The sequence below is a fragment of the Carcharodon carcharias genome, chromosome 6 (assembly GCF_017639515.1).
Source record: "Carcharodon carcharias isolate sCarCar2 chromosome 6, sCarCar2.pri, whole genome shotgun sequence".
In the NCBI taxonomy this organism is placed as follows: domain Eukaryota; kingdom Metazoa; phylum Chordata; class Chondrichthyes; order Lamniformes; family Lamnidae; genus Carcharodon; species Carcharodon carcharias.
Genome location: NC_054472.1, coordinates 57,491,631 through 57,506,998, shown reverse-complemented (window position 1 = coordinate 57,506,998; position 15,368 = coordinate 57,491,631). Strand labels below are relative to the sequence as shown.

The following is a 15,368-nucleotide window of genomic DNA, read 5'->3' as shown; positions in this document are numbered from 1 at the left end:
GGAAAATGTAAATCAAAATTACCTCAAACTAAACTGAGAGAACAGGACAACAACAATAACTTGTATTTATTTGGCTCCTTTAACATAATAAACTGTTGCAAAGTGCATCGCAAGAATATTACAAAGCAAAATTTAACACTGATCCGCATAAGGAAACATTAGGATAGACAAAAAGTTTGACCAAAAAGGTAAGCCTTTTTGGGGCTTAGTAGAAAGAACAAAAAGAGGGGGAGGCAATGGTGCAGTGGTATTATTACTGGACTAATAATCCAAAAACCCAGGGTAATTCTCTGGGGAGCTGGGTTCAGCTCCTGCTTGGCAGATGGTGAAATTTGAATCTGGATTTAAAAGTCTAATGATGTTGTTAAAAACCCATCTGGTTCACTAATGCCTCCAAAATCTGCCATCCTTACCTGGCCTACATGTGACTGCATCCAGACCCACAACAATGTGGCTGATTAGGGCAAATAGGGATTGGGGGGGGGGGGGGGTAAATAAATGCTGGCCCAGCCAGCAATGCCCACATCCAATGAATTAAAATAAATGGCACAATCCTAAAGTGGGTTCAGGAACAGGGAGTCTTGGAGGTATATGTGCACAAATCATTGAAAATATTAAGCAATGTTGAGGAAAGTGGCTGAAAAGGAATAAGGCTTAATAAATAGAGGCATAGAACACAAAAGCAAGGAAGTTATGCAGAACCTTTATGAAAGATTGGGTCAGCCTCAACTGAAGTACTGAGTCCAAAACTGGGCACCACAATCTAGGCTTTGGAGGGAGTCAGGGAAAGATTTACAAGAATAGATCTATGGATAAGGGACTTCAATAAGTGGATAGATTGAAGAAGCTGAGATTTTTCTCCTTAGGGAAGAGAATTTGAGAGAGATTTGATTGAGGTATTCAAAGCAATGAGCAGTCTCAATAGAGTAGATAGCGAGAAACTATTCCCATTAGTGGAAATGTTGAGAACCAGGGAACACTGATTTAAAGTAATTGAGAAAAGAACCAGAGGCAATATGAGGAAAATCTTTTTTTACTCAGCATGTGGTTAGGATCTGGAATGAACTGTCTGAGAGAATAGTGGAGGCAGATTCAATCATGACTTTCAAAAGACAGTTGAGTAATTACCTGAACAGAAACCAAAATTGCAGGGCTACAGGGAAAGGTCAGGGTGTGGCACTAATTGAGTAGCTCTTGCAGAGAATCAGCACACACATGACAGACCGAATGGCCTCCTTCTGTGCCATAACCAATTTATGATTCTATGGTTCTAAGTCATGCAGATATGGCATGTGAGCCTTTTCAATTTTCATTTATGGAATCAATGCCCAGAATTAGTTAAAGCTTAATGAGTGTTTCATTGAAGTGATCATTAATTGTGTAACCAACCTTTCAAAATTCTGAACACACTTTGAAGCAAGCTTTAAAAATTATGATGACTTCGCTTATAATTTTTTTGATTAAGATACACAGTAAACATGCACTGAATTCCAGGATTTGTTTTAGTAATCACTTCTGATTAAATCAAGCAAATTTTCCTTGCAGTGAACCAAATATTAAGCTAGTTCCAAAGGTTTATTTCTATGAAAAAGGCTATTTCGTTTCAGAAATGTTAGGAGGAAAGTGTAAAAATGAACAGAGCAACTTGATGATTTGGTTTGTAGAAGCACAGAAAAAACTATAAACCCAGTCTGAGAAAGGCAGTCCAAGAAAATTAAAGGTAATTTCTTTCCCCCAACAACTCTGAGAGGTCAATTTTAAGTGCCTCAGCCTGCTGTAAATGGGATGGCAGCTGCCCGAAAATTACATCAGGCCATTAACTTTAGTTGGACTCAGTGGCAATATTGTGCCTGAGTCAGAAATCATGGGTTCAAGTTCTATGTCAGAGCTTTGAGCTCAGACTTATACTTCAATATGGTGCCAACGTAGTGACACACTATTGGAGGTGCTTTCTTTCAGATGATACACAAAACCGAGGTCCCATCTGCCCTCTCTGGTGGATGTAAAAGATTCCATGACACTATTCGAGGAAGATCAAAGAGGTTCTCCCCAATGTTCTGGCCATTAATTATCCCTCAACACACATCACTAAAGCAGGTTATCTAGTCATTATTACATCACTGTACATCACAAATTAGATGTTGCATTTTCTACATTATGACAGTAACTACACTTCAATTCATAGGCAGTAAAGTGCTTTGGGACATTCCGAAGTTGTGAAAGGTGCTAAATAAATGCAAGTCTGACTTTCTTACTGCTCTGGCAGGGCAATAGGCACCATCTGTTTCAGGATAACCTCTTGCAATGTGCACTGTGGAGTTGTAAGAGGGACATAGGACCCTATTTGTAATTTTTACCTATAAAAGGGTGGAGTGTGTGTGATGAATGTTCCATCTATTTGTACTGCTGTTTAGCAGCCTAACCAGTGGTCCTTTAGCAGTTTAACTAGTGGTCCTTAAAAAAGCCCATAGATATTTACAACTTTTATTTTTGTGTTCATCCTAACCCCAAAAAACAATCCTGCTACAGGCCGTTATGAGGCTGCCTCATAGCCCCCAGATTAGCTGCAGCCTCCTTGGAGAACTGTCTGCTGGCTAGCTTGGTGTTCATATATTTAATTGTTCTCCCTTAGTTACTTTTGGGTCTTAGATGCTGCTTTCTCCAAACCTATCATTTAGGTTAACAATATCATCTATTTCAAAAAATGCATGCAAACATAAACTCTGTTCTACAACTTTAAATAGGTTTATCATCTATGCTACTCATGCTGACAATGAATGTTAATCATTACATTTCCCCAAGGTGGGGAGCTCTGTTCTCCAAACCAAATCATCAAGTTTTTCTGTTCATTTTTACATCTTTCTTGCCACATTTCTCAAACAAAAAATGCTCTTTCAGAGAAATAAACCTTTGGAACCAACTGAATATTTGATTTAACTACAAGGAAAGGTTGTTTGATTTAATCGGAAATGATTTCTAGAATATCCTGGAATTCTGTGGATGTTTATTATGTAATATAATTAAAATAATTATGTGTAAGCCTCCTTAAAGCCTGCTTCCAAGTGTGCTCAGAATGTTAAAAGGTTGATTACACACTGAATGCACAACAGGGTAGATAATAACCTCCTATTAGTTTTTATCCGTAGGAAAGCAGCGCTCTTAACATTATGAAAATTCAGGCCTGTGCCAGTATTTTATATAATGTGACCACAACCAGTCCAAGTGGTCAGGCTTTTTTTTTCGTTCCTTTCCTATTCAGAAGTGCAAAGATATTTTCAGACCCAGAAGTTAGCATAGGTTGCATTAAGGGTACACGTTCTCACCCTGCCATTTTTTTCCGAAAGAGAGACAACGGGGTAAAGACTAGAACCATTAAATGCCATCGGAAGCAGGGACTCTATTTTTTGTTGGAGCTAAGCAATAGCTCACCCCAGACCAAGTCTAATCTGCTGCAGCACTATATGTCAACAAGCATGCCAAGTTCAAAAACACCCATCCCTTTACAAGGCAGCAAGCACCATCCATTCAAGGGTGTGTAAATTCATCAGTTAAGCGTTTGACTAATTTTTAAACTGATGTTTACAATCGCACTCAAGATAAAATGTGCAGGCAAACCTACCAGTAAATTGCTAGAAAATTTAGGGTACAAAATATTGCTTGTGACAACTTTGTGCAACTTGCATTTAAATAAACTTAAGAGCTGGGTTAGGAGTCCCGGATATGTAAAAAAAAATTTAAAATTTCCAAAACTTAGCAGAGTATCTTTCATAGACTGGGGCATTGTTGCTCCATTGCCATCACTGCTACTTGAACTAGCGTCACAAAAAAAAAGCCACTCCTCGCCTCATCTCTCAGCCCTTTCACTCATGTGACGAGAAGTGGAATCGGGACTAGGCCACCTGCACTTTCAGTGGGCACTGATCGATTGGTTCTAAATCAGGAGATCAGACTAACATCTGTGTGCCAACATCACTGGGTTTGTTTGCGTTTGTAAGAATGTATGTCTTGGACGATGGCGCAAAATGGGCGATATGGGATCGGTCGCCCGTTGTATGCAGCGCCTGATATTCAGTTCTCTTGGAGGCAATGGGATTAAATACCAGGCAATGCTTGTAAGGGGCGGCCGATCTGATCCAGTTCGTTTTGTGCCACAGCCAGAAAATAATTTCTGTCCCTTTATTTCTTGGGAAGCACACACCATGTGCGTGTCAAGTAATGGTTTAGAAACCTCAATTCATTTACCCACGAGAAGAATTGATACCAAATACTCGTTCAACACAATTAACTGTTAAAGTCAGTGATTTGTTATAGTAAGAATTCACCTGTTAGTGGACATTTTAAAAAATAAAAACACTGAACAAACATTGTTGAATTAATGACAATTACAGAGTTGTTTAACAAGAAATAAACATATCTCCATATCTAACCAACTATAGTTATCAACAGCTGTACTGCTACTTTTTGCAAGGGCAGATATATTTAATCAATCCATATTGTAAATGAATGTTAATAGATAACCAGTGCCGCATGTCCTGGTCACAATGATCTGTATGTCATTCGCTTCTTTTTCCTTGTGCACATAGATGAGCGTACACCAATAGAAGGAATCATCTGTTTCCAGGTTTTCTGTGTTCTCATTTATGGGCATTATGGAAACAATAAACTGCCGTTATTATGTTTACAATGTACTTTTTTCCGTTTCACTTTTGATTCGTAACTTCGCTTTTTAATCTATCTTATCACTTCCTATTTTTTAAATCCACTCTTACTAATCTGATTCACTTCTTAAACACCCCATCCAGAGCTCAAGCTAATGAGTAGCATATGCTCCAATAAATTGTCCTCAGAAAATCTCAGTGGGCATTTTGATAGCCCTGTGGTGCATTGAAAATGTAATTGGCGGAAAGTCTCGGTGTTTCTTTTGGAGCAGGGTTCGTGCACGGTTAGAAATATTGATTGGAAGCCAATAGACCATCTGGATGGTGGAGAGGATGTCGCAAACCACAAGGCGGCAACTGGAATGATTTATGTTTGAACGATGTCTATCTGAATCCTTGGCTTGGACTACCGCCTTCAATTTGCAGACAATCATCATTTATTGTTGATAAGGTGATGGCGAATTTAGCTGCGCTTCTCTTATAATTGGAGCTTTGTGGTCCCACTGCCATCTTCCCCTGAGCTCGAAAGAGAAGCTATCAGATTTACCACCGCCCGAAGACGCGTGGTGTAGAACTTAGCTGTTCAAATTCTGAGAGACTGACAGGTTATCAGACCCGTGGCTTCCATCCAGTCGGCATAACGCACGCCAGTGTTTGAAATTCCATATTTTATTTTGCTTTCTCTAGTTCTTGATTACTAAGTAGCTGTTCATATTACTATATACAATAAAATGATTTAATGCAAAAAGGAACACTAGTTGTTCCGGCACTGTCATATCGACATGAGGAGAGTGGGTTCCTGAAGGGTATCCTTGGGAATGCATGTGGAGAGGGTTCCAGGAGTGTCAATATTTGTAGGATCATCCCACGAGGACACGTCTGTAAGACCTACAGCACTGATTGGCCATCTGACAGGGGTTGTAATAAGGTCGATTATTATATGTATATTACAAAATAGTCCTGATAGAATCTCGTACTCCTGCTTCCGGGGCAGTTTATTCCTCCTGTTTGAGATTGTTCTTTTTTCTCTCATTATGATGCCAACCATGCTACTGCTCCTGGGGAATTTAAATAGCTTTGCAGTCATATTATTGCAGGCCCTGCTATATCTTAGATGTATTAATAATTACATATAAGTATCATTGGAAAGCTTTATTGTAACAAATGTACAATGCAAATTGTCTTTACACCGATAAATAAAATTAATTATTTGAAAATAAATTGTACTGAAATTTTCTACTTTAAAAAATGATGCCTCATATTGTGTAAATATTTTATGAGGCTACATTGCAATAAACTTCATTCAGTGCATAGACCGTCCTCGGGCTCGATTCGCTTATCCTGAAGGGCATCTGTTTTCTCCCCTCTCTAGGATATATCAGTGACCGTTCACACATTGAACTGCTCACAGTTTATCACATTTCAACCACATCCGCTTCGAATGCCCTTGTAATTGATTAGGAGTGAACTGAAGGCCATTAAAAACGAGTAACTAGTGCGGATAATATCGTCATCCGGGGATGTGCAGAGAGACCTGTGCGTTACAACAGCACCATTGGACCAAGGTCTTATTCAAGAAGTTAGTCAGTAAAACCACATCTGGATTTGTTTTGCCTTCCTTCCTTGTGGTGTCCGATTACATCACTGTCCCTAATCAACATTCACTTTGATTTTAAAAAGTATAAATCAAGGAATAACTGGCATTGCATCATAGAAGTTCAGACGTTGACATCGAGAAATAGCTGAGCGCTTGTCAAAGTGACAATATTGTGTAAATATTTCTGGAAAAACTGATTTTCCTTAATTTGAACTTAAATACTTCCTTGTCTCAATCAAATTAACATACTAGTTAATTAGATGAAAAAACGATTTACTAGTAATATTTTCATTTAGTGGATGAATTTGAAGAATATTTCGTGATACTGGCGGTTGGGAGGAAGAACTGTACCTAAACATGTTTAAGGGCAAGATACAATGCTACGTATTATCAAGCCATCAAACCAGCACAACTCGAACATGAGAAGAAAATCCAGTTAAAAGCATAAGATTAGGAGAGGGCCTACCGTACCAGTTCTCGTCTAATAACCATTGTTCTTCATAAATGTTAAGATGAGTCGTCTTTGTTCTGGCTACTGAATTAGAGCTGATTGGATACACTGACTTGTTAATACCAGTTCGCTCCAGCTATCAGTCCCGGGCACTGGTTCAAACCTCGCACATTCTGTGCTTATTTGTTTGATGACGTTTGTTTTTGTTCTCTCTCTCTCTCCCTCTCTCTCTGGCTTTATCTTCACTGTAGACGAATTCATAGTAGCAGCATGCATTCAGGACAATGGCTGCACTAGCGAGGTGACCTTCAAGCGAGGCTGCTGCTACAAACTCCCACGCCTGTGACTAAACTGATTTTTAACATCGGAGAATCATGTGTCCAAAATCCGACACTTAATTTTATGAAAAGGAATCAAACAAATCTTCATTTCATAAGCCTTTAGTACACACAATAATAATGCAATTATAATAACTCCAAATTGCATAAAATTTTATTATAGTTCATGTTTGTCTTTCATACAAGACATTAGAACATGTTTCAATGTTTTTGGAGTAAATCTCTGACATGCACATGAAACAAATCCGATTGTATCTTTTTTTAACTTCAATTTGTGTACTTGCTTTCAAAGTGAATATGACAACGTAATTTGACAATTTTTTGAAACGGGATGCCTGAAATCTGAGCAGAAGCTTTGTTTATTCGGATTTCCTCGTTGCACAGCTGGTGATTGAGCTGCCCCTTAGCCGTTTGACAAGCCTGAGAATCACCATAAAAATCGGTGATGCCAATCGGACAGTGAAAATATGGCTTTAGATTTTTATCTTCTACTTTGAATTTTGTAAAAATCACATTCTGCTTTTCCACACCAACTCCTTTACCACTCTCAACTGAATAATCCGGATACAACAACCTAAATTTATAAGATTCCTAGGGTATTAATTAAATGACTAGTCGTCGGTCTTCAAACAGAATCCTGCTCACTAAATATTGTTAAACTTACAATTTACCATTGGTAATTTGGGTTTAGCTTTTGAATAAACTGCATAAAATGATTGGAGGCCATTGATTCCAACACAGAGTCATCACAGAAGGTGTACATTTGACCTGCCGCGCCATTGCTGCCTCTCTGAAAGAGCTGTGCACTGAGTTCCACTGCCCCGCTTTTTATTTTCTTTTCCGAATTTGTATCTAGTTCCCTTTTAAAAGTTGACAGGGATCCTGTCTTCACCACTGATTTTGGCAGGGCATTCCATGTCCTAACAACCTTTGCACAAAATAATTCAAACCTCTCCCTCAGCTCTTCTGATAATGATCTCGAGTGATGTCTGATTTATTTTCGCAACTATCAAGAACCCTTCTCATTTTCAGATACCCTTTAAAACTGTTTTGCACAACGTAAGAGCGTCAGATGTCCTCCTTCCCTGATCATTTAAGACTTCTCATCTCTAACATAATTTGTGCATCTCTTCTGCGCCATCCTTCCCCTCACCTTGAAAACTTTCCTAGATTAAATATTCCAATTGCCGCCTAACTAATGATTTATAGAAGTTTAGCGCCCGTCCATATAAACAATGATAAATTATTTAATTATATGTAAATAATTTATTTATTACACTATATATAGTTGTCTTTATAAAATCTTACTTACACAGTTGCGTTTGTAGAACAGGTCAATATTTGTAACAATATTTAAGATAACTGCTGTATTTAGGTTTGCGACCTGCTGTGCAAAAATACCAGTTCCTCTTGGATGCTGCAGCTGGTATTTGGGAACCGCTCTTGGTCTAGTTTCTTACGCGTCAGACGGACGACATAAAACAATCAGGAAGAAAGGAAATAAATTTTCCCAATCGGTAATTTAGAAAATGAGCAGCAGCAGATAGTTAAGAGAAGAATTAAGTTATCCGTTGCGTTTATTTGACACCGTGTGTTGCTTTACAACCTGTTACACCCCTGCTACTGCATTTGTTTTGCTTATTCAAAGGGAGATAGATTTCTCTTTTTTTTCATCCAATTTATTCACGTGTTTAGAATCTACCGCAGGCTAATTTGCAGTTATAGAAATAAACTTGGGAATTTGGTTGCTACTGTTGTAACTTTGAAAATAACCAAATTCATGGATAGGAAAAGTATGGTGCTTATCATAGAAAAACATTTCAAATGTGTTTATAATCGCAATATGCTTTTAATAATAAGGTGTGACCACCAGACACTTACTGGGGTGTCTTGTGTTATATCGATAACTACCCTCCTATTTCCATCCTTCCTTTCCTCTTAAAAATCCTTAAGCATGTTGTTGCCTCTTAAATCCCTTCCCATCTTTCCTAGTACTCCATGTTTGAATCACTCCAATTAGGTTTTCACCTCTGCCACAGCTCTCATCAAAGTCAGAAATGAAATCCTATGTGACATGACTGTGACAAAGGTAAACTTTCCCTTCTCATCCTTTTTGACCTGTCTGCAGCCTTTGACCCCAATGACCACACCATCCCCCTCCAACTCCTCTCCGCTGTCATCCAGCTGGGTGGGACTGCTGTCACCTGGTTTCATTCTTATCTGTCTAATCATAGCCAGTGAATCACTTGCAATGGTTTCTCTTCCTGCTCTGGCACTGTCACCTCTGGTGCTCCCCAAAGATCTATTCTTGGACCCTTCCTATTTCTCATCTACAAGCTTCCCCTCAGCGACATTATCCAAAATCATCTAAACTGATGACACCCAGCTCTACACAACCACCACCTCTATTGACTCCTCCATTGTTGCTAAATTATCATTCTGCTTATCTGGATGCACTGGATGAGCAGAAATTTCCTCCAATTAAATACAGTAAAATCTTTATTATCTGGCATGTGGGGGCAATGGGTGGTGCCAGTTAATCAAAAATGCTAGATAACAAAGCTCCATTTACCAACTGAATATAGCACAATACTTGCAGCATGAACTAATATAAGGAAGTAAAAAAACATTCTTTTTACTTCTAAATCTTCAACCATACATTAAAACATTAGGTATAAAATAATATAATATACAGGTATGGGATCCAGATAACTACTTAATTGCTTCCAGTTGGTAAAGTGACAATCCGTATTAGAGGAACATCAGAAATTCCTGTTAGTAGAGAATTGCAGTTGGCAGAGTGCTAGATAACACAAAGTTTACTATATTGAGAAGACTGAAGCCATTGCTTCTGGTCCCTGCTCCAAACTCTGTTCTCTAGCTACTGACTCCATCCCTCTCCCTGGCCACGGTCTAAGATTAAGCCAGTCTGTTTGTAACCTTGGTGTGATATTTGACCCTGAGATTAGCTTCTGACCACACATTTGTGCCACCACCAAGGCTGTCCATTTCCACCTCCATATCATCAAACTTCGCCTATCTCAGCTCAGCCAAAACTCTCATTCTTGCCTTCATTGCCTCTAGGTTTGACTATTCCAGCATACTCCTGGCTGATCTCCAACATTCTAACCTCCATAAACTTGAGGTCATCCACCCATTCACACCAAGTTCTGTTTCCCCCATCACACATGTGCTTGTTGACCTACATTGGCTCCTGGTCAAGCAATGCATGGATTTTTAAAATTCTCATCCTTGCTTTCAAATCCCTCCTTGGCTTTGCCCCTCCTTATTGTGGCATTCTCCTCCACAAGAACTGTGCTCCTCTAATTCAGGCTTCTTGGGCAAATCCAATTTTAATTACTCTATCATTAGTGGTCTCGTCTTCAGTTGCTGAGACCCCAAGCTCTGGAAGATCCTCCCTACACCCCTCTGCCTCTCACCCTGCCTTCCTCCTTTGAGACTGTCCTTATGACCTAGCTCTTTGACCAAGCTTTTGGTTATCTGATCAAATATCTCCTTATATGCCTCGGTGCCATGCCGCTTTTCTTATAATGCTCCTATGAAATGCCTTGGGAGGTTTTATTACCTTAAAGGCACCATATAATTATAAGCTGTTGTTATTGATCTGTTCTACTTAGTGCATATTGACATTTATCGATTGTCATTTCCAGTCGCTAACTGTTGGTAAAAAAACATTGCAGCTTTTAAGCCACATCCCTAAGGTGTAACAGCTCTCTCCGTCCCTCAAATTATTAAGGATGCTACTTACACTTCCGTAACTCAAACACCTTGAGGCTTCAAAGTGCCCCCCTCAAAAGCAGATCCTATACCATTGTAAAGAATGTCAGTTCACCATTTTAGATTATATTTTACTCAGCTTAATGCAGAATTATAATAATGGATTCTTTTGGTATGCTTTACATTTACATGTAATAAATGTGCATAATCACATTGAGTATGAGTTTGATGGCAGCAGTTAATTAATTGACTGAGGCTCTGTTATTAACAGACAGGTAGACAAGATTGAAAGACTTCCTGAATATTTCAGTGAAAGAGTTGCAAATGTTTGTTGGAAGTGCGAAAAGTTCAAATCCTTTTGGAAATAGTTAGCCAAACAGGACATTTCTGCAAGATTACAAGGGGATGTGGTGTTTGTCCAAATCAAAGTCATAGTAATACTACCATGGTGAAAAAAAATGTGCATCCAGTATTCTTCATAATTTTAAAAATGTCGATATTTAATTAAATATTGTATTAAAAATAAATTAAAACATTCACTATACCTGTACCATTGGGACCTTTTATTCAGTCAAGTTGGTAAGACAGTTATATATGTTCAAACGCTATCAATTTTGTATTATGAATCTTAAAATTATGGAACATTTCACATGAAAGATTTTCATATAAAGAGAAGTTATAAAGTCACGTGAACTGTCAAAATCCTTGTTTTATTTTTGCTTATCATCATGACAGGCAGCTTTTTAGGTATTAAATTAGCAAGTATGTGCTTGAATTTTAGGAATTTGAATACCTTTTGCACACTTCACATAATATGTTTCAGTAGTCTTATATTGTCCTGAATATCATTTCAAATGCACAATTTTGAAAATTTCCCAACTAATGGTATGGCATTAAACATATATTGTTAAACTAAGATTTAGTTTTTTTTATTGAACATAACAACAATTTAATACTGATAGTTGGGAAAAGTTGAATATGTTAAATTGCTAGAGTTTTAAAGTTAATCAGTAACATCACAAATATTTTGTAAAATAAACCTCAGCAGATTGAAAGTATTCAGCTCAATATTTTACATTATCGATTAGTTACAAATGTTTTCCTATAATTGAAATTGAGAACACCAGAGGGAGATATGAAATCTCCAACTTCTCATTTTATCCAGTAGGAGATTGTTCATGTCTGCCCTTTTGGCTAAAAGAGACTTTTTTGCAGTGGTCTTGTTTCACTAGACCTATCAGTTTTCTCCTCTTGATACAAAAACAGGAATTACTTAATTACTGACAGGCGCAAAGAGTAAGCCCAGTTGGCAGTTCAGTCTCTCAGTTTGTGCTTGACACACACTGGTAAATAATGTCATAAACCCCTAACTGCATGTTTCCTTCCTGTCTGCATGTGTCAATGTAACTTTAAACTTATCCAAAATTTATAACTAATTTTGCCTTAAAGCACAACTCAAGTTTAATATTGAACATTTTCTATGAGGCTAACAAGACATTCTGGGGACTGTTAAACGATCTTAACCTGTGTTAAGCACACTTATTTTCATTTCAGCTCTAAACTACTTGCCTGTTGCATTATTTTATAAATATCCAACAGCTCCTGCCTTACATAACCAGGATCAGCACTGATGGTGATCACATCCAAGCATTTCGCTGTGGTCATTGTTTTTCAATGGGCATATACTCATTAAAAATATTTCTTTGAGAACATTTGTACCATGAACATTTAGCAAAACTGAATCAGATATAATGCTTTCCAATATAAACAGTTTAGAAAAGTTCTGGTGGACAACAAAGAGAACAGGATGTTTGGCATGAACTAGAACAATATACCTTGACCTTTGGAACCCAGCAACAAAGAACCAATAATGGGCAGGAACAGAACTGAGAACAGATAACATGTTTGTGGAAGTTTTTTTGGGTAGCTTTAAGTTTTGGTACTGTTTCAGAAGACTATTCATTGCAACCATATTCCATTTTTTAATAATAATAGGAAAATTGTATTGATTGTTAAATAAAGGCATTCAGTGCTTAGACATATTGGCCTCGGACCAATGCTTCATAAATGGGCATTATAATATTACTATGCCAGTTTAAAACATATAAATATTACTTTTGACTCAAACAGAAATAATCTCAATCTCCCATGTGCTGACAATCTAGTCATTGACTTTCACTGGGAAATTTAAGTCACAATAATTAGTTAGTTGCCGCACATTTTTGATTGTATCATAACTCTTCTTTCACATCAACTAAAGGAATATCACATGGAGAGTATTGGAAGTCTATGTACAGGCCTCCTAAAAGTAACCACATGGTAGGGTTGAGCATAAAGGAAGAAATAAGTGGAGCTTGTCAGAAGGGCACGGCGATAATCATGGGAGAATTTAATTTACATATAGACTGGAAAAGTCAGATGGGCAAAGATAGCCCAGATGAGGAGTACATTGAATGTTTTCAGGATAGTTTCTTAGAACAGCATGTTCTGGAGCCAACCAGAGAGCAGGCTATACTAGACCTGGTATTCTGCAATGAGATGAGAGTAATTAATGATCTCATTGTGAAGGCACCCCTAGGCAGCAGCAAATATAATATGATTGATTTTACATTCAGTTTGAGGGAGAGAGGAGTGTGTCTGAGATCAAGTTTTTAAACTTAAGTAAGGGCAATTATGAGGGCATGATAGCTGAGCTGGCTAAAGTGAATTGGCAAATTAGGTTAAGGGATATGTCAATAGAAATGCAATGGCTAATATTTAAAGGGATATTTCAGAATGCACAGAATAGATACAGTCCAGCGAGTAAGAAAAAGTCCAAGGGATGGACACACCATCCATTGGTTAAGTAGAAAAGTTAAAGATAGTATCAAACTTAAAAGAAAAAGCATACAGTTGTGCAAAGTCAGGTGGCAGGTCAGAAGATTGGACAAAATATAAGGAACAGCAAAGAATGACTGAAAGACTAATAAGGAGGGAAAGATTAGAATATGAGAGAAAGCTAGCCAGAAATATAAAAACAGATAGTAAGAGTTTTTATAAATATTTAAAAAAGAAAAGAGTTAGCAAAGTGAGCATTGGTCCTATAGAAAGTGAGTCTGGAGAATTGATAATGGAAAACAAGGAGAAGGCAGATGAATTGAACAGGTACTTTGCATAAATTTTCACTATAGAGGATACAAATAACATCCCAGAGGCAGCTATAAACCAGAAAATGCAAGTGGAGAAGGAAGCCAGGAAAATTACAATCACCAGAGAAGTGGTACTGAGTAAATTGTTGGAGCTGCAGACTAACAAGAGCCCAGGTCCTGATGAACCTCATCCTAGGGTCTTAAAAACAGTGTCTGGTGAGATAGTTGATGCATTGGTTTTAATTTTCCAAAACTCCTTACATTCAGGAGAAGATCCCATTAGATTGGAAGATAGCAAATGTAACTCCATTATTCAAAAAGGGAGGGAGTCACAAAGCGGGAAACTACAGGCCAGTTAGCTTAACATCTGTCTTAAGGAAAATATTAGAATCTATTATTAAAGAAGTTAAAGTAGGGCACTTGGATAAGCTCAAGGTCATGGGGCATGGTTTTGTGAAAGGGAAATAGTGTTTAATCAACTTATTGGAGTTCTTTGAGGAAGTAACACATGCTGTAGATAAAGAGGAACCGATGGATGTACTGTACTTAGATTTCCAGAAGGCATTTGATAAAGTGCCACATCAAAGGTTATTGCGGAAAATAAAAGCTCATGGTAGCGGGGTAACATATCAGTATGGTTAGAAGATTGGCTGGCTAAAAGGAAGCAGAGAGTAGGCATAAATCTGTCCTTTTCTGGTTGACAAGATGTAATGAATGGTGTGCCACAGGGATCAGTGCTGGGACCTCAACTGTTTACAATTTATATAAATGACTTGGATGAAGGGATTGAAGGGATGGTTGCTAAATTTGCCAATGGCACAAAGATAGGTAGGAAAGTAAATTGTGAAGAGGACATAAGGAGGCTACAAACAGATATAGATAGGTTAAGTGAGTGGGCAAAGATCTGGCAGATGCAGTATAATGTGGGAAAATGTGAAATTGTCCATTTTGGCAGGAAGAATAAAAGAAAAGCATATTGCCTAAATGGTGAGAAATTGCAGAGCTCTGAGGTGCAGATGGATCTGGGTGTCCTAGTGCATGAATCACAAAAGACTAATATGCAAGTACTGCAAATACTTAGGAAAGCTAATAGAATGTTATCATTTATTTCAAGCAGAACTGAATACAAAAGTAGGGAGGTTATGCTTCAGTTGCACAGGGAACCTGTGAGACAACATTTTGAGTACTGTGTATAGTATCGGTCACCTTATTTAAGGAAGGATATAAATGCATTGGAAGCAGTTCAGAGAAGGCTTACCAGACTAATACCTGGAATGGGTGAGTTGTCTAATGAGGAAGGGTTGGACAGACTAGGTTTGTATCTGCTGGAGTTTAGAAGAGTAAGAGGCAACTTGATTGAAATGTATAAGATCCTGAGGGGTCTTGACAGAGTGGATGTGGAGAGGATGTTTCCTCTTGTGGAACAATCTAGAACTAGGGGTCACTGTTCAAAAATAA

General features: G+C 38.0%; 1 protein-coding gene across 1 annotated transcript in view; it reads right to left on the bottom strand.

Moving 5' to 3' along the window:
- The window catches only part of enpp2 (ectonucleotide pyrophosphatase/phosphodiesterase 2), a 118,446-nt gene extending 111,599 nt beyond the window's left edge, over positions 1 to 6,847 (bottom strand). Inside the window, exon 1 of the mRNA XM_041190381.1 lies at positions 6,727 to 6,847. Coding sequence (XP_041046315.1) covers positions 6,727 to 6,747 — 21 coding nt within the window. The 5' untranslated portion in view covers positions 6,748 to 6,847. The remainder of the gene's footprint in view (positions 1 to 6,726) is intronic.
- Positions 6,848 to 15,368: the final 8,521 nt, after the last annotated feature.